The sequence below is a fragment of the Terrapene carolina genome, unplaced genomic scaffold (assembly GCF_002925995.2).
Source record: "Terrapene carolina triunguis isolate 2854851 unplaced genomic scaffold, T_m_triunguis-2.0 Scaffold42, whole genome shotgun sequence".
NCBI classification, from domain to species: Eukaryota; Metazoa; Chordata; order Testudines; family Emydidae; genus Terrapene; species Terrapene triunguis.
Genome location: NW_020664393.1, coordinates 19,073,844 through 19,098,157, shown reverse-complemented (window position 1 = coordinate 19,098,157; position 24,314 = coordinate 19,073,844). Strand labels below are relative to the sequence as shown.

Below are 24,314 nucleotides of genomic sequence, written 5' to 3'. Positions count from 1 at the left end.
ATTTCTGATAAGGAAGTTGGAATCTGACCAAAAGATTATGAACCAGAGTAAACAACCAGTAATTTAGTCTAGGCTATTTGGTATTGCATGTTAGAAAATAATGTTTACTACTATAATTTACAAGAAAAAGAAAAAGCAACCTGTGTATTTTTTCTGCTTTGTTTCTGAGAAGCCAATCGTGCCATTAAGTTGGATTCATGGCCTTCTGTTTGATTTGCATCTGCAGCTCCACTCCCATGTTCCTAAAAGACAAAAGGCCAAGAGGAAAAAATATTCACCTGCTTTCTGCTGGCTTGTAAGAAAACCGTCGTCGCAAGACTAGGCATAAATGCTTTAGCACTTACTTACAAAAATTTTAGAAACTAAATGGGACTATAGAGATAGCTTTTCATCTGACACAACTGAGCTATGGCTGAGCTGAACTGAGTTCTGGAGAATAAAAGTAAGAGCTTGCGTGTATATCCTATTTTTGTAGTGTGCAGATAATACACAATTCCATGGCTGAAGAATTAGCATAAACAAACACCTCTGACTGCCTGGGAGTTATCTGAAGAAACTGCAGAAAAATTCATATAGATAAACTCAGACTCAAATTTGAGAGACCTAATATTGTTTCTTGCTTGTAATTTGTCTCTAACTGTATTTAAACTTAGTATATACACAAGCGCTTTCCACATTCAGATAACCCTTTAAAGAGTATTTGCTCTGTTCTAGACATACAAAAAGAAGCACACAGACAAATTTGAAGTTAGATTCCCATTTAAGACATTTCCATTTATTTCACCTCTTTAGCCTGGTCCTTCTCTGAAGCTGCTCCAGCCAGCTCAACAGCACTGTCACTCTGCAGATTTTCTTCTCCTGTTTGCCCGTGAGCTTCATGTTCCATTCGTTCTACAGATTCAGGTAACTTCTCATCCTTCTCCAGAGTATCTTCATCCTCTTCTTCCTGAAGTAATATGAAATACAGCTCTAGCACTCTAGAAATGTAGGGGCATGGTCATCGTTGTGACATAAGCTAATTTAGAAATAAGCAGCGTCTATTTTATCTCAGTGGGGAATCAGTATTTCTCCCACAATATCACTGGAATTTTGTTCAGGTGTTTCTGCCACTACTGCCACAGGGGGGGAAAAAAAATCACAAGCCTCTTAATGGAGAAGTCAAAGTTGTTATTCTTCAAATAAAGGTAAATTCCTCTGCTAAATTTTATTAAAAGAAACCCTGATTATCCATATAAAGTAAAAACATGTTTTTTTAACCTGAGGTTGAAGGCCTTGGTCAGCAGCTGGAATCCCTTTCTCTCTCTCCTCTTCAGCAGATTCTTTATCTTCTGTCAGTGGTTGTGTTTCCTCCTCTTCATTTTCCTCAGAGTTTTCTGTATTTCCTTCTTCTTGGTCATCATCTTCTTCCCCCACTTCACCTTCACCCTCTGCTTTATCTTCAGAGGTGCCTCCTTCAGCTGGCTCTGGATCTCTGCCTGTATCTTGAGTATCTTCTCCATTCTTATCTTCTCCATCCTTATCTTCCCCATTTTCAGTCTCATCTAAATCCATTGGCTTCTCCTCTTCTATCTCAAAAGGATTTTCTTCCTCTGAATTAAAGGATAAGGAAGTGATATAAAACTTTCAGCAAACAGAGAAAGCCTAACTGGAAGAAAAAAAGCTTAGTGCTTCAAAATCATAACAGGAAAAAAAATACAGCACTCCCTTGTGTGCAGAATCTATGACATCTCAACCATTTGCCTCCTCTCTAAGAAATACAACAGGTATGTATGTAAGGGCCCATCAGGGTCTATTCCTATTAACTAGTCCTGATCTAAATTTTCTCAGCTTTAAGTAGACTTTATTAAGTGCAGATACTTGGAGGTACTATAGAAAAGTACAGAGAATGCAGCAACTGGGCAATAAAACAGTCTGCCTAAAGAGGCTGTTGAATCATCGCTACTAGATGAACTCCTGGAATAAGTTAGATGAAACACTTGAATTATGAGAGAAAATGTATTCCATACAGGTGATTGTAATCAATAGACTCTCATCCAGCCCTACTGTCCAATTCCTGACACCAAAACATACTGTGAACTAACCAGTATGTAAAACTAGCAATTTTTATTTTCTGGTCTTAATGGTACATTTGAGTTGTTGTGCAGCAGATTTTCTTACAAGGGATCTTATCTGACTCTTCCCTCAAGCTCCTCACTATTTGAGGTTCTCAAATAGTTCTCTACTGGGTAGTCGTAGAGACAATTTCTTAGTTGGTACCTTCTCCTTCCTTGTCCTCATCGCTCCTCTCTTCATTCTCTAAGTTCAGGTCATCAGGAAGGTCCAAAGCTTCAGCTTCAGGCTGCTTCTCTTGCTTACCATGATAGGGATCCACCTCATTCTCATCATATTCACGCTATAAAGCAGGAGAAGAAAGCAACATATTGTAAAGTAGAGGGGAAGGAGAAAAGGGTTAAGAAGCAATTTCTCTGGGAAATGGAGATACATATATGGCACATTAAATTTTGCATTCAAATATGGTGAATAGTAATTTCTACTAATTAGTTTCTCCAAGTCCCTAGGCCAGCCTGAACAGTTTGAAATTGCTTTAAAGCAGCATATTCTTTTTGGTGAAGACACCTTGCTCTCTATCAAGATTAATTCCAGCAGTCATCTTTACCTTTTGTGTTGAATAAGGTGACGCTTCTCCTCAAGAACTGTATAAAGCTGCCCCCGGGGAAGCCTTTCATACCTTTTCAAAGACTCAGTGGCTCAGGCTGTATAGCTGCCATCCTCAATTAACAGGTGCTGCCTGCTACATCTTTTCTAAAGTATGCACCCTGACGTCTGTTCTAGAGCTGCCTGAATAGCAGAGAGGATGCTAAAGAAAAGTATTTCTTACCCACTACTCTGGCTTTTTCTTTAAGCTCTGCTGTGCCAATCAAAACATCATGCTGCTGTGTTTAGAATATAATTTTTATTGTTCAAAGTCTTAGAGCAGGATAAGCCAGCCAGCTCTATTTCACATCACTAGGATGCATATCCATTGTTTGGGCTGGCATAGATGGGTTTTTGAGGAGTAACAATTTACAGACCTAGAAAGTCACGAAAACTAAAGACTACACAGTTTAGGATGAAACTAAGTAGGTGTACTTAATTCTTTATTTTTAAAACCTTATGGCAAATGCACTTTGGCTCCTGTGCAGAATCTCCAAGGACAAAATAAGCAGCAGTTGGAATAAATATCACTGAATTGTGAGAGCAAAACTTCTGAATAGCACAGAATGAAGAGGCACTCTGCGGATCATCAAACTTCATTGCAAAGTAGTGACTGTGTTGACCATCAATTAGTATTTTTAAGAAAAACAAAAGCAGGGAATCTCTAACTTTTGGAGCAATAGAATATATATAGTATACTGAATGTTATTTTTATCACTAAGACATAGTATAGTTTTTGGCAAGGTTCTTCAGTTACTAGATAAAAACACTTCAAGTTCTCAGCAATACATAATGGACTAGGAGTGTTTTAACAGCAGGTCAGTATTCCCATGTAAATAATAAATGGCTTGTAACAATCTTGATTTTTTTTTAAACTAGGCTAGACATTTTTAATTTATTTTAAATATATATATATATTTTTAATTAACCAGTAATATGCCATTACAGCCCTTAGCACAACTAGTACAACATTACAGGCTTCTGAAAACCCTTTAAAGTGCAGTATTCTTAGTTCTGTTTTAAAACCTTTTTACCTCATCTATTTGTTCGTGAATTTTCTCTTTGTTTTCACCATCCTCTGCTTGCTCCTCTTTTTCTTCATCCTTAGATGGCTTCTTTTTATCATTTTTATTGCCTGCATCCAAGTTGTCATCTTTTGCAACAAGCTCGGAATCACCCTGAGTATGGACAAAAAAAATCCAGAAAGTGATTATGCAAAATGCTAAGAAGTCTGTGTAATTACAGGGCCGCAAATCCAACAGGAAACAAACCAAACACATTTAGGATATATTCAAATTGCCCCCTTCTGAGGCCAGAGGCTACTACATAAGTGGTTACCTTCTTCAATTAATGTGCAATTACTACAGTCATGACTGACTTGCCCATACTCAGCAAGCATGGACAACCTTACATCGGGGCTAGGCAAAAGGTTCACATGGGACACATTTGGTTCAGGTTGATTTAATTCAGTTGGGCATGTGATTGCATTGTGAGTTTGAAACTCACCATATCATGCTATAACTATGAGCATCACCTGCTTTCCTAAGGCTGGTCAAGAAAGTCCAAACTCTTGAAGATCAACTCTGAAGAATAGGGAGAAATCTGGGTTTGCTGAATTAGGGACAAGAGCCAAACACTTACTGCTTCCATTTTACACACCCATCATTTGAAGGGAGAATTTAACTACTCTCCCCCTTTATGTCAGATTGCATACTCTAGGTCACACTGAGTTAGTGAGGTTGTTATGCCTGAGGGCATTCTGCACCAAAAAATTCAAAATTCTGTGCACAATATTTTAAAATTCTGCAAATTTTATTTGTCAAATAAATGTGGAGGCTACAGCATGGCATGGGGAGCACAGGCCACTGGCTACACAGAGGTAGGAGATCACTGGGAGTTTGCAGAGCTTCCTGCAGCCTGTGGAGAAATCTGGGGGTGGGTCTGACCGGCCCTGGATGCCGTACAGGGGAAGAGGAAGTCCCATCCTCCCAGCCCAGCCAGGACTAGGAGCTGAGCCCAGCACAGGGCAGAAGCCACCAGCTGGGTCTTCCCCAGTCCCGCCCTCTGCCCCACAGTGATTTACCCCTCTGCCGACTATCATGGGCACCCAAAACATACTGCTGGGGAGGGTCACATGACTGCTCTTGTGGCTTCCCTTTGCATCCCTGTCAGAAAGTCATTTTTCTGCAGGTGACATGAATTCTGCACATGCAAAGTGGAGCAGAATTCACCCAGGAGTAAACTGTTGTACACATGGTAATAACGTTGTACTATTTTTTATTTCTTTTGATCTCCCTTTGTTTTTTTACCTCATCCATTCCTGGTCCAGATTCTTCTGTTTTACTGTCATCATTGTCATTGTCCTCTTCATCATCGTCGTCCTCATCACCCCAGAGCCTCTCATCCAGTTTATCAGCTTCAGCATCACCAAGATTTCCCATCTGTTTATCCAGCTCTTCATCTTCATCTGATTTCTCACTGTCTTCTGTGTACAAAACCACAACTCAATGGAACATGTTGTAACACTGATTCTGTCAAGTGCTATATATATATATATATATATATATATATATATATATATATATATATAATTTAAAGTACATTGATGAGAAAATGCATTGACTATGGACTTTTCCAAAATGTAACTTTACTCTGAAAAGCACTAAAAGATAGCCTCTGGCAATTCAAACATGAAGCCTGTTTAGAAGCAACTGGTGATTCTATGTAGACACGATGTATTAAGGCAAGAAATAATTTTGCCAAGTCTATCCTGCACAAGTTCTATTACAATATGCTGCTGCACAGCAAGAATGTGTGTTTTGCTGCAGGATTTTTAGCTAAGTGAAATTTGTTATGTATTATTATAAAGCATTGTAAAATCAAAATTTCCCCCCTAAAAAGTTAGCTCTATTTTCCTAAGTGACATTCAAAAGTCAATAACAGCCTATTTCTTTTGTACAAATGTATTATAGCTTTGCTGAATATTGGCAGTTACTGAAACACTCATTACTTTGAAAGACATCTGAAGTCATTAACCCATCTGTAGCACTGTGATAGGTCAGTTAACAATAGGAAGGACAGCCAATTCATTTGTTCCAGTTCCATGCATCTGTTACAGTTGAGGATTGTGAAGTTGGCTGTGGTTTGTGTTTTGTAACTCTGACTTGTTGCTATTTACACTTGACTTTTTCTATTCTATTCTTAGAGTTCGTTTAAGAGTGTCTATATGCTTTGCTATGTGAAAGTAGGAACTGTTACTGAACTAGTCAATTACATTTCTAGAAACTACAAGAGTGAAATCTTACCAGATTGCCTTAATGAAAGAAACAAACCTTTCTTGTCTTGTTCCCCATCATGCATTTTCCCTTCAAAGTCCTCTGACATTTCAATCGCATTGTCCTCTCCTTCAATGTCTGGTTTGGACTCTGGATCCTCTTTCTCCTTTTCTTGACCTTTTTGATAAGTGTCTTCCACCTGGATTATTAAATCAACAGTTACAACGGGTTTGTTTTCAAGATTAATGCTGGGTTTAACATTACCTTGATAACTAACTCATTGTAACTATTTTTACCTTGATATAAACCTAACTTCTTAGTTGGACAGTAAAGCAGTCAGTAACATCTCCATTTGTTTCTTTCATCTAAACACAATCTGTGTGTTTTATTTTTCAGGATTGAAGGTCTGAACATTTCTACTTTCTACCGTCCTTTTTATTGGTAAAAATGGCCCCAAAAAGAACTTGAACAGAAACTATTTTGCAGTGTTCAGCAATTTACAGGAGCCAAGACTGCTGCTTAAACATTGAATCTTACCCTGGTGGAATTTAGAAGGAAAAAGCAATTTACTCTGAAAGACCAAATTTACAACAAATTCCACTCACAGTAACCAAAGTTTGGGTATACTACAAATTTGGTTTGCTGCAGCTTATGCTAATCTTCAAAATAAATCTTGATTTCAAATAACTGACCAGCGATTCATTTCTAGTTATCCTTGAACCAAACCACACACACATACCTGGTCTTCGTTTTCTATTTTGTCACTCACATCCTTCTTGCCTTCCCCATCTCCAATACCACCTCCCTCATAATCATGGAACTCTGTTGCTCCCTCTCCTGCTGCATCCTCCATTAATTCTTTTGGCAGACAAAATCCCTACAAAAGGGAAACATATTTACTGATAAAGAGTCAAAAATTAGTACTGACAGTAAAGACAGTATAAGTGAGTATTTTAAACAATAAGAACAAGAAGTGTTATACTTTGAGACCCATTTCCTTATATTGGCCCTACTCCTACAGTATTTCTTCCTAGAAATATAGATTTGTGCTAATTTGAATAAACCTGAGTAGAAATCAATTGTTTCATTAGCAATGAAAAGCTTAAAAAAAGACTCAAAATCTCTAAGCAGTTTCACATTTTTTGTTTGCATCCCAGCCTGCACACTGTAACTCTACCATGCTGCTGCTACATGCAACCAAGAAATGAACCAGAAAATCCCTGAAATCTCTTGAAAATCAACAGAGAAAGCAAATTTTAGAAATATGTAAGTAAATTCAAACTGTACTTACACAATGTGTATATTTACATTTAAGCCATTGTAGACTTTTGTCTACATTATGTACGATTAATATCAATCTAATAATTTCTCTAAAGGTTCTTACCTTTTGGGTGAGCTCTGTAAATATACTGGTTAGAACAGAAAGCAATTTCCCAGTACTTCTGTGAGATGCCAAGGAAACAATGAGATAGAACAAGATAAGATCTGAATACTTGGAAAGCATGGGCATTAGGCGCACAAGTAAGTAGCAGGATTGATTGAAGAACTGCAAATTAAAGACAAGGGAAAAAGAGCTTCCAGTCATATAACTCCATCTACATTAAAATGAGTCCTCAGACAGGGTAACAATACTGAAAACATCAATCCTTAAATCATGTTCTGCCTTGACTAACTAATGTGTCTGCACCATAAATCTAGTTCAGTTTAACACGTGCCTTTTAGAAACTCTCCACCCTAAAAATGTATTGTAACTATCTATTCTCAAGAAATAATTGTGTGGCATGAAGTGACTTATTTTGTATTAAAGAACTCAATTTTAAGCCTAGAAAAATACATGTATTTTTTTTTTTCAGATACACAGCCAATGGAGATATTTTACTTAAATTCCTTCAGTTTCTAGTGTTTTTTTCTATCTTTCGCATTTCACAAAAGCTAAACCTTTCTTTCCCTATAAAAAGCAGAGGCTTGTCTATAAGAACAGTTATTCGGTAGCAAGCTGGGATGTAAATCTACCTTGCATTAGTCTGCTAGGCATTAACTGCCCATGTGGACCCTACTACCGTGCAATGGAAGTTCTGAGTGCACTTTGATCTGCCCTGTTTTCACACATTTTTCCAATTCTGAGGATAAATGCAGATGGGATAGGTGGTGAGGCAGAGACGGTGAATATTTATGAACCCATGTTCAAATCTTCCTTCCTTTGGGACCACAATACAAAGAGAAAGGGAAGAATGAATTTACCTTGCGTTTGTCTGCTGTGCAATCCTCTCCATAAGATTTCAGTCTTTCCAGGAGTTCTGAAATGGCAGAAATTATTTTCTGCACATGCAGAGAACTCATATCAGCATAGAGGTCTTCATCCAAGAGCTTACTTAAAAGCCCCGACTTGAGTCTGTCGGCTGAGGCCTCCTCCTCTTTGACAGAAATACAGAAACACAAAGTTACCAAAAACAGTCTCTAGACTCTCAAAGTAAGAAATCCACCAATTCCTATTCTTATCAAGTTTCATAGGTAGTTTCAATTAACATGAAATCTGTGACATTCAGTAACAGAGGCTACTTAAATACAGGGGTAATCTAGGTGTGCATAACTTACACTCACGGACTTACCATCTTCCTCTGAGCATTTTTCTTCCTCCTTTCCTTCTTCCTGTTTTCTCTCCGTTAAACACTGGATGGCATACAGGACAACATGGATGGCAGTTTCTACTTGCACCGAGAAATGTTCCACAAACCCATCATCTGATTCTTGGTTCCCTTTTGAAAGATAAAATTGCCAACTTAACATGGGAATGCATTAAATTTAAATGCATTATTAGTCGTCATGTTTTTCTCATATACAGCACACATTGCTCTACATGATACATTGACTGGCACTTATTTAAATTTGGAGAGTTACACTTTTCCAGGGATAGACAACAGATGTTATTAGGGATGTGCTGAAAGCTTCATTAAACAAAGAGAAGCAGAGCACTCAGACTTAAATGTTTGGGCAAGGAGGCATTTAATCATCCCTGCAGTGGTCCAGCGGTTCCAGCCCCAGCATCTGGGTTAAGACTTCGGTGTCCAATGAACACTGACTGGTAGAGTCCAAAAGCATGGGAGGTTTAAAAGGACTGGTGCATCTGGGACCAACCAGAGAGATCTCTAAAAAGGTAGTGGGGGATTGTGTAACAGGGAACCTCAAAATTCTTAGCAAAGCATTCAAACTTTTCAGGGGTTAGCCAAAATGAAAGGTGGGAGGTTTGCCCATCATTAAAAGAGATACTCTGAAAGATCACACAATACATTGACAATTCTTTGGCTTAAAAAAATACTTGCTCAAAGCAAGCTCATGGAAGACAACAGCCAACAAAATAGTGCGTTAATTTTCTCCCACACTGTGCGGGTGAATATTTGCACTTATGGAATTATGGTGCGCATAGTGCAGACTGGCACTATGCAAGTTTCCTCATACATCCCTCCCAAAGTATTTTTCTTAATCCTTAATCTTAATCCTACAGCTACAAAATTAAGCAGACACTATAGACTACACAATTTGTGTGATGACTTTGCAATGGACAAAAAGTTCAGACTAGACCAAACTAGTTTTAGTGTGCCCTAGGCACATTTCAACTCAGATGTCCTGAATTCTCGCTTAAATTTCAAGACTTAGAGGAGCAGTCCTTACCATCACAGTCTGACGTCAAACTGAGAAGCTGGGTTTTCCAGGTAGTGAAGTCTGCGACAGTTTTATTAACTTCCGCTTGGATGTATTCTAGGCTCTTGATTAATGCCATCTGCTTCGTGGACTTCCTACCTTCCATCCCTTGAAGAATATATAAGGACTCTATGCTCTGCAACTGAGTTGAGATTTTCAACAAACAGCTCAGCCCTGAACTGCAAACTTCAAAATCTTTCCTATAAGAAGAAAGAAATGGCATAATACTGAAAGAAACATACATTTAAAATTATGCCTTTACTCTTTAAAATGGAGATTAAGTCATGGAAACAAGCACTGATGCCACCCATACGAAGTATAATATTGCTGTCCTGAAAAGGACAGATGGAGTAAGTACTGCTTTGCTTCTTTGTGATGTATAAAAAAAGCTTAAGGTGGTGGTGATGGTGGTTTGGGGTGGTATTTTTTTTAAACTAAAAAAAAATTTCTACTTGTATTTTTACATGAGAAATTCATGCCTTGTCTAAATTGGAACTTTGGGAACAACAGAAGAACCAGTGGGATGATATCACTGGAGACCAGAGACAAACGCTGAGCAACAGAGGGCAAGGAATTTTTGGTTGGATTATTTAAAAGAATTTGTTTGTTTTTGTTAATAACTATTTAACTCAAACAACAGAGAAACATTTAGCAGGAGAAGAAATCTTTGTTAAAGATTCAATAAGCCTGCCTCTTTCACTTAAGGATGTGGGACACCCCAATTTCTATCTGAGATTACCAACAAGTACTCCAACAAAATCAGGAAAGGCCGGATTTGACATCCCAAATATTTCTAAGGTTAAAAGTAAGCAGGAAAAAAGTATACCTTTCAGATTCTTAAAAAATATTTCAAAACGCAGCAATATTGGCAAGCTTTTTAATTTACTTCCTGGGTATATTGTTTAAATCTTATGAATTTCCAAATGCACAGAAAGTGTTTCAATTCTATGCATGCACACAACTCACCAGGAATAAAATAAGGTCTCACAAGACTGTTGTCTTATGCTGTCTATATCTGCTTTCACGGCTTTAATCTCCGCGAGCATCTCAGTCACTCTTGCAGACAACTGCTGCCACAGCTGATCCTGTTTTCGCATCCTGCATCCGGAGGGCAGTTGTTCTGCAGCCACTGGAGATAGGTATTTTAGCTCTGACTGGATTAGATCAGGTATTCCCATCTGGGCATCTTCCAGAGTCTGTTCAGATCCTTTACACTGGGGAATGTTTGTTTTCATATCTGTCCTTACATCATGACTACAGATTAACGACTGTTCTCTTGGGCAGCACTGTACAAACCAAGATAGCTGCTCAATGACCATCAAACATTGCATGGCAAGATGTTGCAGTCTCTCAGTCCACTGCTGAATACTATCTTGAGGAGGAAAGGCTACATTATATTCTCTAGTAACATTCATCCTTGAATCAATCTCCTGTACACAACTCAAGAGATTCCTGTTTAGAAGAGTCATACAAGAAGAAAGGTTAAAAAGACTGTTTGTATTCAAATATGGAATCACATTTCCTTAAAGTAGAATCTTAGAAATAAGACACTATAAAAATCAGAAGTATGTAAAATATTATTATAATATCATCACTTTTCCCATCCAGATACAAATAACTTTTATTTAAGGACATTTAGGATATTTTTAATTATTTCAATATATTTTCTGATTGATTTGCAATAATCTCTTGAAAGCTAGAAAATGAAGCTTTGTTTAATGATTTCCCTCCCCCCCCCCATATTTTGTACATGAGTTTCTTGAGATCCTCCCCATCAAAATACTCCAGGTTTATTAAAAACAATTAAGATTAACAAGCTCCCTGGCCTACATTCAATTATTCTTCACTTTCTTCCACTATTTAAAGTGGATACATCTTACCAAGCCAGCATTTTCCAAATGCTGTATGGTAGAGAGCTCATGAAAAATGATCACATGAACCTGCCATAAATTTCAAGTGACAGCAATGCAGCTAAATATCTCTGCATACTTTATACAATCAGACTATTGCAAGGAATTATGTGAAGTACAGAAAAATATCAATTAAATATTTACATTGCAGTAGAACCAAAAGGCTCTAATTCAGATCAGGAGTCGTACAAAAACCTAAGAGAACAGTCCCTAACTCAACATCATAGACAGTCCTATAGTGTTACAGAAAGAATTTGTGGGTGCATGAGCAAGACAGTGGAATTGGCAGGGATATTAGTAAATCATCCAGAAGTGACAGAGTGGAATAAAATGCCTAAAGTCAAGTATTTATTGTGCACTAGTGATCATTTTTTTCAGCCCAAGCGCTGCAAACCCCTACAAATTAAATATCCAACTATACAAGATTTTTCTTTTATACTCTGCTGAGGTTTCCGTATTTTCACTGAGAGAGTCATGTGTTACTCCTGGGGGAATTCTGCACATCTGCAGATGCACAGAATTCATCTGAACCACATAATTCCAACCTCCCCCCCCCCCCCACAAAAAGCGTTCTGCCCAAGAAGTACTGCAGTTCCACCTTTTGCCCACCAGAGGCCGCTGTTGCCCCAGAACAGCCAGCTGCACAGCACTTCTGGGGCAGAATGTATTTTCTGTGGGGGGAAAAAAACTGTATGCATGCCCAGTGCTGAAGAATTCCCCTAGAGTGCTCTCCGATTGATCTAGCGTGTCTTCACCAGACCCGGTAAATCAACACTCGGTGCATTGATTGCAGCAGTGCCGATCTACTGGTAAGTATAGACATGCTCTGAGGCTTCTCCAGCAGCCAGCTCACACAATCTCTGTCTCTGTCACACTCACCCCCACAGACATTCTGTCTCTCCCTCTCCCCCTACCCCATCTCCGCAGAGTGGGGGAGGGGAGACAGGGCTCAGGACAGAGCAGGAGAGCTTTCAGTGAGTGCCTTAAAGAGACAGCGCACGGCATCTCTCAGAAACTTCCCCAACAACCAGCGCGCACGTGCGCGCACACACACACACACTTTCACACTCACCTCCCAACACATACTTGTATTATTATTGTTGTTACTTCTTGGTACTTCATAAGAACGGCCATACTGGGTCAGACCAAAGGTCCATCTACCCCAATATCCTGTCTTCTGACAGTGGCCAATGCCAGGTGCCCCAGAGGGAATGAACAGAACAGGTAATCATCCCCCGTCGCTCATTCCCAGCTTCTGGCAAACATAGGCTAGGGATACCATCCCCGACCATCCTGGCTAATAGCCATTGATGGACCTACCCTCTATGAATTTATCTAGTTCTTTTATGAATCCTGTTGTAGTATTGGCCTTCACAACATCCTCTGGCAAGGAGTTCCATAGGTTGACTGTGCATTGTGTGAAAAAATACTTCCTTTTGTTTGTTTTAAACCTGCTGCCTATTAATTTCATTTGGTGGCCCCTAGTTCATGTGTTATGAGAAGGAGTACTTCCTGCAATGCACATATATTCTCTGTAATTTTATTCTTTCAAAGTGTGTTATTTTAGTTTTTTGACTGGTCCATGCATTCGATAATTTTTATTTCTCACTTACACTTAAATTTAAATTCTTTGAGTAGTGAGGTCTAAAATGCCTAACCTGTCCTGGCTGGAGCAATTATCCCTATTGGTAACTTTTAAAAAATATATATTATATCTAGGTTTTTTTGTTTCTACTGGTGGCGCACATCCTTATATTACCTCGGTGCACATAACAAAATTTATCCCGCACATTGATGGAAAAAATTAGAGGGAACATTGCTCAGGAGCTAGTGGTGTGACAGTGTTGAGCCTGGGGGTGGGGGGCTGCAGGGAAACATGGGATTGGGGGGTTCAGGGAGAGGGGCAGTTGTGCCTGACTGAATGGGAGAGGCTTGGGGTCAGCCAGGGTCTGCATGGGGAATGCTTCCCAACTCCTTAACAATCCTCGCCCCCCCCCCCAACCTTCTCCCACCCACACCCAACACCCTCCAGGTTCACTCCCAGGCCCTTCCCCTCTCCCTCAGCTCCTCCGTTACCCCTGACTCCCCCAAGTGTTTGCACTGCTTCTGACAAGTGCAGGAAATATAGTTTTGTATTGTAATTTAAGTGAATTACTCAAAGTTCTATATTAATATGCCTAGTAAGGAATCTATTTGTCAAAAAAATATTAGAATCTTTTTTTTTGGGGGGTCTGTATTGTTACAGACATACTTGCTGACAGATATTTTGAAATAAATTACCACAATAATTGAAACTGGTATGATTGTATTGTGTTATTTTGACAAATAAAATATGCAGAATTTTTAATTTTTTGGTGCAGAATTCCCCCAGGACTAATGTGTGTCAGCCACTTGTTAGCCAACTAATTTTCAATAAAACTTGACAAGCTAAGATATAAATTAAACAAACTTAAGTCAGATCACAAGGCACTATCACTATCAAATGGCTTATATTTGACAATCAAAGGATGTTGATATAATTTTGTATTGTGATTCTTTTCTGGTCTTCAGTTATGTAGCTCTCTCATTTCTCTTAAATGTTTTGATTCTTGGTAGGCTACTCATTTACTAAATTTTCAATCTGCTTGCCCAGATTTGAGCTCAGTTGTGACTCTTGCTCCACATTTTAATTCCAGAAGGTGGAGCTGTTAGTTTACTGAATTAAACACATTAGAGTCCAGAATGTTGGTCTGAAATTGATGTTTGCACTGAGCGCGGGGACAAATGTGGTCTAATTACAATTCTTTTCCTTTTATTTGAGACATCAGATGTATAGGCAAAAAATAAAAAACAGAAGAGAAATCTATTCCTTTTATCATGCAATTTTCCATCCTTTTATAAATTTAAATATTTATAGTCAACCTCCTCTTCACCATTTTAAAATAAGGCTATACTAATAAAATGTGAGATACCTCAGTATTATCCATTGTTCCGTCAAGGCAGTGAGTGAGCTCCTCTGCTTAACAAGCGTCTTCATAAGGTGTGCAGTGAATCCTTTACATCTATCAATGCTACCTAGTCCAATTTCCTGAAGAGAGGCGGGAGAGCAAGCAAAGGGACTAAAACTGTGTTCAATTACATCACACTGCCTTGGACTGTGAGATCTAACAAGATCACATGCAAAACATTATCAGGCTTAGTCAGTGCTTGGATGAGGGAATACCTGGAAAGACTCAGGTACTGCAGATGGTGGTGCTGATTTAACAGGAACCATTCTTTTCCCTTTCAATACTAAACTAAAGCTCACACAAGGTATAGGCACTTTGCTGTTAAAGGTGCTATCTTTTGCATGAGACACAGAATGGAGGCTCTGACCAAGTCCGATCATTATATATCCCAGAGCACTTTTCATGAAAGTAGAGATATCAATGCTATTGTACTGACCAAATTCCACACTGGATAATTTGGATTTTGTCTACCTAAATATTTTCCACAGTGCAAGAAAGGATAATGGGATTCCTGTATATGTACAATGCAATAAGCAATTCGGGATGAAAGATGCTGTACATACAATATAGATTATTAAATAACATCTTTGGTTATTTTTTAAGTTATATATTCACAAAGCCAGAGACTCTCGATAGCTTTAAATCACTAAGTTGGAATGCTGTCCCTAAACCAGATTTTAAATAAAACATAGACCTTCTATGACTGTGACTCAAGTCATGCCACCTTTCAGTATCAGCAAATCCCAACTCCAAGTTCAAAGGCGTAAAATAAAATTCAGATAAAAAGCATTCTCCATTTTTGCTTGCTGTTACTCCTTTACCTTGGCAGGTGCTAATAATGCTGTCTGAAGCCTAGAGTGGCGTGCAAGAGATCGATAGAAGTACTTCTGGCATCCATCCCAGACAGACGAAATCTCTGTCAGCAACCTGAAAGAATATGAATAAGTCTGACTTTAAAGATACACAACGTCAGGATCCTGGAAGGCTTAACAGCAGGCCTGGTATCACCAAGCTTAGAGAAGCTGGATTTATCCGTGCATCTAGCCAACAATTTTTTTGCAACTTTATTAAATAAATGATCGATCACATAAGTAAACAAAGTTTTTCAGTTCCTCCATGGCTGTTTTAAGGGGGAAAATACTAAAAAAATTGAAGCTACTGAAGAATCTGAGTAGCAATTATAATTGAGACTTGGGGTGACCCAACTCATCCCTATGTCACATTCCAAAATCACTACACAATTTAAAGGGACACTGTGACAGAGCATGGGAGTTACATTGGGGATGGGAGACTGCCCTTGCAAGGAGATACCTGAGCTGTACCCTGAGCCAGGAGGGGGGTTGGGAGAAGTGACACCTTCTGGCCCGGAGACTGGACAAAGGAGAGGAGGAGCAGAGGGGAGTGGGGGAGAGAGCTGCTGGAGGAGTTTTTAGTTTCAGTTTGGTGCTGGGTGGTGGAACGCGGGGAACCCCAAGTCTCTGGGGTCTAAGCTCCCTGCCCCCCAGAAAGACTTGACTGAGGGGTCCTGGTTGTATCTACAAGCTCTGTTGTAGACTGCGTTCCTATTGTCCAATAAACCTTCCGTTTTACTGGCTGGCTGAGAGTCACGGTGAATCCCAGGAAGAGGGGTGTAGGGCTCTGACTCCCCGACACTCCGTGACAGACCCCAAATTGGAATTTTTTAAAATGACTACGGCTATGGCTACACTACACACGCATGTGCCATTACAGCCGTGCCGCAAAAGCCGCACAGTGTAGCTGCTGTTTGTTGGCAGGAGAGGGTTCTCCTGCCGACAAAAAACGTCCACCCCCCACCAGTGCCAGCGGCTTTATCAGCAGGAGAGTGCTCCTGCTGACAAAGTGCTGTTCACACCGGTGCTTTTTGTCGGTAAAACTTTTGTCGTTCAGCGGGGCGGGGGAGGGGTTTTAAACACCTCTGAACGACAAAAGTTTTGCTGACGAAGTGTCAGTGTAGACATACCCTTAGTCTAGATTCCAGTACAGAACTCTTTGTCCTTATTTTGTGGTTGAGAAAGTAAAATTATAAACAAACCTCTACATTTGGAAGGGATATAAACCCTCATGCTTCAGGGCATAAGACTACGTCTGACTGAGGGGTTTACGAAAAATGCTTCCCTATGGGCAGGTTAATCCATAACTCCCTGCTTTGGAGACCTTGCATCTTCCTCTCATACATTTGTTGGAGACAGGAAACTAGACTAGATGGACCACTGGTTTGATCTGGAAAAGGAATTCCTATGGTTCTAGATTCCTAAACATTCGTTAAAAAAAGTTAAGTGTTTTTCTACTTCCATTTTGATTGAAAAATATTTTCCCCTCAAGTGTTTTTAGTTATAGTAAAATCATAGGTGGTACTACAATAGGAATAACATTTTCAGTGGTTTACTGACCATATAGTTAAAGTAAAAGTAATTCATAGATGTAAGAAAAAAAAACCCTAAAAATAATCCAGAAAGACTAGGCAGAACAAGTCATTCCAGATGCACTTCATTTAGTAAGTTATGTTGACAGTTAATATTACAATCCAAAAGTACGTACTTGGCATCCAATTCATGTGTGCAGTTGACTAGGGCTAGTGCACTGTGTATATCCAAGGGGTGCAGGCAAAGCATATCCTGAGGGTCTTTTGAACGAGACCACGCAAGGCCTTTTCGATATGACAAACCTGGAAAGACATTTAAAAAAAAAAAACCCCACTTATATCATGTCTTCATGCTCTGGTACTTTGATATACAGTATGAGACCTAGTCAGTACCAATTACGCTAACACACACAAAAGGTTTCAGATATTTCTGAGGCCAACAGCCCTTTAGTAGCTAATTCAAGATCATGACGGAGAAACACACAGGAAAGTACTGAATGAAGACAAGTAGACATTAACCTTAGGGGTGATTTGAAAATGGTAAGAGTAGTAAGCCATGGCAGAAGCAAACCAAAAAACATGCATCTGAAAGGCAAAAACTGAAGTGTCAAATAAAACCAGGGACAAAGACAATCAGTCTTCACCCTGTTCTAGCAGTTGTTTTGAACTGGGTTAAGTGTAATGTTGCTTTCACACAAGCCAACTTAAATAGTACTTTCAAAGCACTTGTGAATATAATTTTTATAATCAAATTATTATATAATAGCATCAAATAAATTCAAGTCACAACAGCATACACCAAGTTCTCAAACAAAATGGAGAATACCCACAGCAGCAAGCATGCAGCACTTTCCCCATCGTACGTGAGGAAACTAAAGCACAGAAAGGTTAAATTCCCATGGAGTTGCAGTGGTAGAGGCAGAAATAGAACCCATGTGTGATGCCCAGTCCAGTGCCCTAGCTACCAGACACCACCACCTGCCTACAACATTACATCCATTGACCAGAAACCTTCTTGCAAAGTATCTATTTCACTAGAGTTATCACAGACCACTATCAAAAGCAGGAAGTCCATCTATGGGGACACATTCCACTTAGAGCCATTCATGTATATGGCCATCTAAATAAAATTGATCTTGGTATTTTGGGAACTACTTACACAACATGCCCTGAGAAATGCACTCTCTCAAGTATTGCCAACACAAAAAAATCATGAGTCAAGCCCCTCAGAAAGTAATCATGAGATTTTAAAAATAATACATTTAATGCTTTTCACTTGCCTTCTGACCTGAGCCTTTACGGCACACTTTAGTGACTCAATAGGGTCACACTTTCAAGGTTCTCTCTGCAACTATAAGGCCTAGGAACTTAACTTTTTTTAAATGAAAGTTGAGAATCTCACCTAACCACATGCCTCCAGAAGCTGGGGCTTTAAAAAGAGACACCAAATAATATAAGACTCGTGATAAAATACACAAGAGTTAGCCACACTGTGACTTGCAAACCTATGTTTCTGGCTAGAGATTGGTAGAATAGGGACAAGGGAAAAAGAAAAGGTTTAAAGAAAATGTTGACAACAGCCATCCATTGTGGCCTATTACAAAGTATTTAAAGTTTACCACAGATAGTCACATGTAAGGCAAAAAAAGCCTAAAGTGTCAGGCCATTAAACTGGGCAATCAGCTTCTACCAGTCAGTCAGTCTATAAAGTCACTTACTGTAAACACAGTTACTCAGCCAAGAGATGGGCAAGAGAGACTTGGGTAGGATGTAAGGCTGGGGAAAAGCTGAGATTTAAAAAAGCTTCAGGAAGCTGTTGAGAAGGCTGCTGGGGCCTGAGGGCCAGTAAAACAATGACCAAGCTAAGAGAGGCCACAGAGAAGCACTGAGAAGTATTTGCTTGTGTGGAGGTTACACATTTTGTTAATTTCAGTGACCCAGGACAGCTTATGAAAATGAGTCAATATGACAAGAATGGAAACAGTGCTGGACCAGTAGCTTTGGAGCTCTCCATTTATCTTTAAAACTTCCTGCACTGTCTTTCTAACATGCCTTAGCTTGTTCTTAAGGGACAAGAACCCTTGTTCCCCAGGCAAGCAGTTCAGCCTTCATGTCCATTCGTTCCTTAGCTTCTCTAACAATACTAGCCACTGAAATGTAGACCCTTGTTCACTAGGGATGAGACTGGAATCACCAACTCATTTCACATTAGCTTTGAATCAGTGAATGGGTATGAGCTACGGAGTCCCCTCCCACTTCTAAATTAGGACAGTGGCCCCTGGCTAAATATTCTAAATAAATGCTTTGAAATAGAGATCATATTGCATATAATGTAATGCAACACAATCGAATGGAAAGACTGTTCTAATAATCCTGACTGACACCAAAATATTGACCTACATGAAGCTTTGATTCACAAATCCAAAACAGTTCAATACAGGTTTACATGCTCATGAAAACATTATGCACGATGCCTCAATTTGGAGAAAGAAACTGGTATCACTCAATGTGTGTGTTTATTAGCAAAAATATTCTATCCTACATCTTCTGAATTTTTAACCCAATCACATTTAAAGTAAATCTCACCTGTTTTAGTAAGGCTTTTGAAGAGATCTGATAAGGCCCGTTGTTTCTGCATAAGAATATGTTTGACCTCTGACTTCTGCTTTTCCTTATCTGCAGCCTGATTAACTGTTAAATTCTGCAGTTCAAGCACAGAGACAATGATATCACCTGTATGGGAGACAGTAGAAGGAGAGAGACTTGGAACCTCAACATGCATAAACTAATTATGGAAAGGATCTATATACATAGCTGATTAAGAAAATGCTCTTAGATTTTTTTGGTCAGGTAGTCATGTGTTTCCAATACTCCCCTGTAAACTGCTCAAGACTCTCCACCCGGTCTAGAAATGAGTTCTTCTTCATAAGAGTTGCACACAACATCTTCATTCGCTTTGTGAGCTTGGGCAAACGACACTGAAGAGATTCTGTATCAAACATAACTCCACCATAGCATTCTTCTGAGAGCACAGTCTGTGAAAATGGAAGAAATCAGCATCCATATCAACATACAGCTCCACGTGGATCATAGCTAAGGCTAAGATTATGTCACAGAGTCTGTGTCTTCCGTAACATTTTCCACTTCAGCCCCGGGGTGGCGTGGCTGGAGCTGTCAGCCAGCGGGGTCCCTGGAGCTCTGAGCCCTGAGGGTGATGGGGGCCCCTCAGCTCCCAGCCACCATAGGCGGTGGGGACCCCCAGAGCTTCGAGCCATTGTGGGCGGTGGGGAAACTTGAAGCTTTCAGCCACAGGAGACCCAGAGCTCCAAGCCACTGGCTTCAGAACTCTCAGTTGTCGCAGGTGGGGACCCTGATTCTGAGCCACTGGTCCTGGAGCTCTGAGCCACCATAGGAGGTGGGGGCCCTTGCAGCTCCCAGCCACTGTGGGTGCTGGGGGGACCCCAGAGCTGTCAGCCGCAGTGGCAGTGGGTGCTGGACTCCCCTTCCTTGCCCAGGGTTCCAGGAGCAATGGATTCTTCCTAAAAGTTGGGTAGTCACTAGGCTCACCCCTCTGTAGCCCCACCCCTTCCGCTCCTCTTCCCCCCAAGGCCCCACCCAGGCAAGAGCCCCACCCTGGCCCGTATCCCCACCCCCCGTGTCCCCAGCCCAGGGCAGGTACAGGGTCCACACCTCCCCACAGCTGCCCACACAGCTCTTAACCTGACCTGGCTCCAGCTTGGCCTGGGGGAAGGGCCTCAGGAGCCAAACAGCCAGGTCATGGTAAGAGCCGCCCAGGCAGCTGTGAGGAGCCACGGACCCTCCACCTGCCTTGGAAGGGGATCCAGGACACAGGCTGGGGGCTGCTCTTGGGCTCTCCCACCATGGGCAGGTGGAGCATGTGGCTCCCCACAGCTGCCCAGGCTCCCTGGGCTTCTCTTACCTGGACCGGGCTCCAGCTTCCAGCCTGGATGGGGGGTAGGGCCTCGGGGGTGGGGGGGAGGAGGGGCAGGAGGCCACGCCCATTCACTTTCAAAACTGGGAGGGCCATGGCCCCTTGCCCCACCCTCCTCCCTCCCCCCCAGCTCAGCCCCATTGTGTCAGTTACTTTCAGTAAAAGTCTGGGACAGGTCACAGGCTTTCATTAATTTTTTTTTATTGCCTGTGACCAGTCTGATTTTTACTAAAAACATCCATGACAAAATCTTAGCCTTAATCATAGCAACTTGCTGTAAACCAATACTAAAGCTCCACATACAGCTGAAACCCAAAACATTTTATATCTAGTCAGCATATAATTCAAAAGTCTTGTGGCTTAATCAAAATACTGAGTTCAATTTCATGTTTTGTTCACACCAACACTTGGGGTAAGTAGCAATATAAATCTCAGTTTCTCAATCCACAAGACAGGGATCACCATACTTATTAACCCCCACAATGAAAGACTGAAAAGTTTAATTGGTATCTGCAAACAGCTTTAAAGATACTCAGATGGAGGCTAATAGTCAACTACAAAGTAGCATAATTATAAACCACAGAGTGTCCGGAGTTATCCCCTGGGCTGGTTAACAGTTATTCCTCAGGGCTTTCTCAACTCGCTTATCGCTTGCTGTGGTTGTTTCATTCTTTCCAGGACAGAATTATCTGCATCATTAAACTCGTAAAACGAGCTAATAGTTGATAATCAGCAACAGTATATGCTTCTATTGCAAGGAATACAATAACGTAAAAGTGACCACGTTAGAATTGTATCAGATCCCCTCTCAGATTGCCATACTGAAGTAAAAATGCAAGGACAGAAAGAAAAAAAAAAAAACACTCTCCCAGTGTGAAGAAATCGAACAGAATCCAGGAAACTGCAAAATGGGAATATCTGAGCCAATTTCATCCAAGCTAATATTCTCGGGAATTTCAGAAAGATTTTATTTATTAATTTTATGTATTTATTTATTACATAAATTTATTAACCCTTAAAACACTAATACTTCAATGGGAACATGAATTTGTTTCAGAATGTGAACTGGATAACTTCCCCTCTTGGCTGGATTATATGCTAATAGAATTTAGAGCTGAATCCAGGAAGGCCAAGAGTTATCAATTTATTTAAATCAGAAATCCTCCTCCTCACCTAATACCATAGCCCTTTCAGACAGAAAGGCAAAATAAGCCATCTTCCTTGTCACTGTTATTGTATTGACTAGGTAGGTAAAAGACCACCACAGCCAATGCCTGACTACCTGGAGATAATGTACACATCCACTAACAGATCTTAACTGGAATATAGATTACTCTGCATGGCAAAGCTTAGTGTGCAATACTGACGCTAAGCATATTCATCGCATTCCCTCCCTCTTGACCCACCATTTTCTCACACAAATCACAACTGAAAGACAAAAGATATACACCTCTACCCCGATATAATGCTGTCCTTGGGAGCCAAAAAATCTTACCGCGTTATAGGTGAAACCACGTTATATTGAACTTGCTTTGATCCGCTGGAGCGCGCAGCCCCACCCCCCCCAGAGCGCTGCTTTACCGCGTTATATCCGAATTCGTGTTATATCAGGGTAGAGGTGTACTTTAAAAAAAACTTTGACAACACTCAAAGAAGATACTTTTGGCACGGACTTGTTCAGAAAGTCACATAAAAACAAAATCGACATTCAAATCAGAATGCAGAACATATCCTGCTTGTAATTAGAATAAGAAGTGCAGATACCTGGGCAGCATCTGTTCTAGCAGACAAAGTTTTTCTTAGTATGCTGTTTAACCTTTGAACTTTAGTCTCTTTGTTCTCAGACTTTTCCTGCCTCTCCAAGCAGTCTAGCGCTTCTTCTTTATCACTCTCAACCAGGGCAGGTCGACAGGGCTCCTTCAGAACAGATTCAAACTTCTTCATGAATTTAAAGAGGGTCCTAATCACCACAAAAAAACACAAGATTATCAAACGTTCTTTTCTTGAAGTTTTCTTATCTTCTGAGAGCAGACATGGTTCTATGGTACAAATGAAACCCCAGTGATATAACAAGCTCAGTGCTGCACAGAATCCAACTAGTAGGAAGTTAGAAATACAGTATGTGCATACACAGTCTACCACACTGGATCCCAAAATGGTCCCTTTCTTCCAAAATTTCCATGTTACCTGTGTGTCTTCTCCACGGACTGTTTTATAGCCCAGAAGCTGACATCATTCCATTTAGAAATTTTCACAAATGCCTGTAATAGAAGAGAAACTGCTAATGAAATATTCCTTAAAAACACAATGCAGTATTTGCATTTAAAAGCAATCACCAAAAAAAAAAAAAAAAGGATGTGTTAAGATAAGCTGACAGCCCCAAATAGCAAGGCATTCATTTTCACCTTCTGCTAGTGTACACATTTGTGCTTGAAGTGTTGCACAGACAACGTGGTTAGATCCATATGGGCCTCATCACTCTGCAGTAATCTCTCTGGTTAAGTGGAACTGACTAACTCCAGACAAAAACTGCAACCAACCCTCCCACGCAGCTAATTTTCACACAAGGTGGAGTGTGAGGAAGGCTTCCATAGGAATTTCAGTAACCAGTAGAACTATTCAGTACAGTTCAAACAATGACACCTGCTTCACTGTTCCTTTGGACAATTCAGCCCATTGTCTGAGGAAAGCTTCTATTCTTACCTTAAGTTCTTTCTCTATAGGCTGACGAAGTTCAGTTATCCTGGCCTGTACACATTCTGCAAACTGCTTGTAATAATTGTATAGGTTCCAAAGAATGCTGCACAGCATGTCTGGAAGAGAAGAGAGCTGTAACAACAAGCTTCTTTCAAAGGTAACATTTTCTTCAATATCAACATCCATCTCTTTGGATTCATGAAACCCAGCAATACTGATAGAAACACTATGAAAAGCAGGGCAGCAGGCACTACAGTAAGTGAGCTGTATGTTGCACCTGTGGACTCTTGTAATCAGTTTCCAGTGTCTGGAATCATGGATAGTTTATTGCTCTAAAGAGCAAGTTATAGCCCCATTTACAAAATGATAAAAAAGTACTTACCCTTTCCTTCTACTTGAGGCATTAGCAGGACATGACAGTGGAAAACCAACAGTGCTTGAAGTCGTGTATGAAATTCCCCCAAGGTAGATCCTTCAATAAAAGCTTGCAGTGTGTGGACCAGCACTGTTAAGCTCAGCTGCTCATTGGTTTCTGTGATTTCATCAGGGTGGGATTTTAAGGAAGAAAAAAAAAAATTCCAACTGAACATTTTCATTTGGCTGCTATAATCCATATTGTGAGAGAGTCCAAATCAGGATCTGGCTTCCTCGGGCTAGTTTCTGTCAGGGCTGTCGATTAATTGCAGTTAACTCACACGATTAACTCAAAAAAGGGAA

General features: G+C 40.2%; 1 protein-coding gene across 1 annotated transcript in view; it reads right to left on the bottom strand.

Annotated features, from left to right (window-relative positions):
- Positions 1-24,314, bottom strand: part of MDN1 (midasin AAA ATPase 1) — a 174,321-nt gene that overhangs the window by 13,817 nt on the left and 136,190 nt on the right. Inside the window, 22 exon segments of the mRNA XM_029911939.1 lie at positions 141-242; positions 785-946; positions 1,258-1,589; positions 2,257-2,392; positions 3,729-3,872; positions 5,004-5,179; positions 6,027-6,168; positions 6,709-6,846; positions 7,354-7,515; positions 8,211-8,383; positions 8,579-8,725; positions 9,639-9,868; positions 10,635-11,120; positions 14,530-14,645; positions 15,387-15,492; positions 17,125-17,251; positions 19,535-19,681; positions 19,824-19,983; positions 22,665-22,860; positions 23,088-23,161; positions 23,604-23,713; positions 23,980-24,129. Coding sequence (XP_029767799.1) covers positions 141-242; positions 785-946; positions 1,258-1,589; positions 2,257-2,392; positions 3,729-3,872; positions 5,004-5,179; positions 6,027-6,168; positions 6,709-6,846; positions 7,354-7,515; positions 8,211-8,383; positions 8,579-8,725; positions 9,639-9,868; positions 10,635-11,120; positions 14,530-14,645; positions 15,387-15,492; positions 17,125-17,251; positions 19,535-19,681; positions 19,824-19,983; positions 22,665-22,860; positions 23,088-23,161; positions 23,604-23,713; positions 23,980-24,129 — 3,716 coding nt within the window.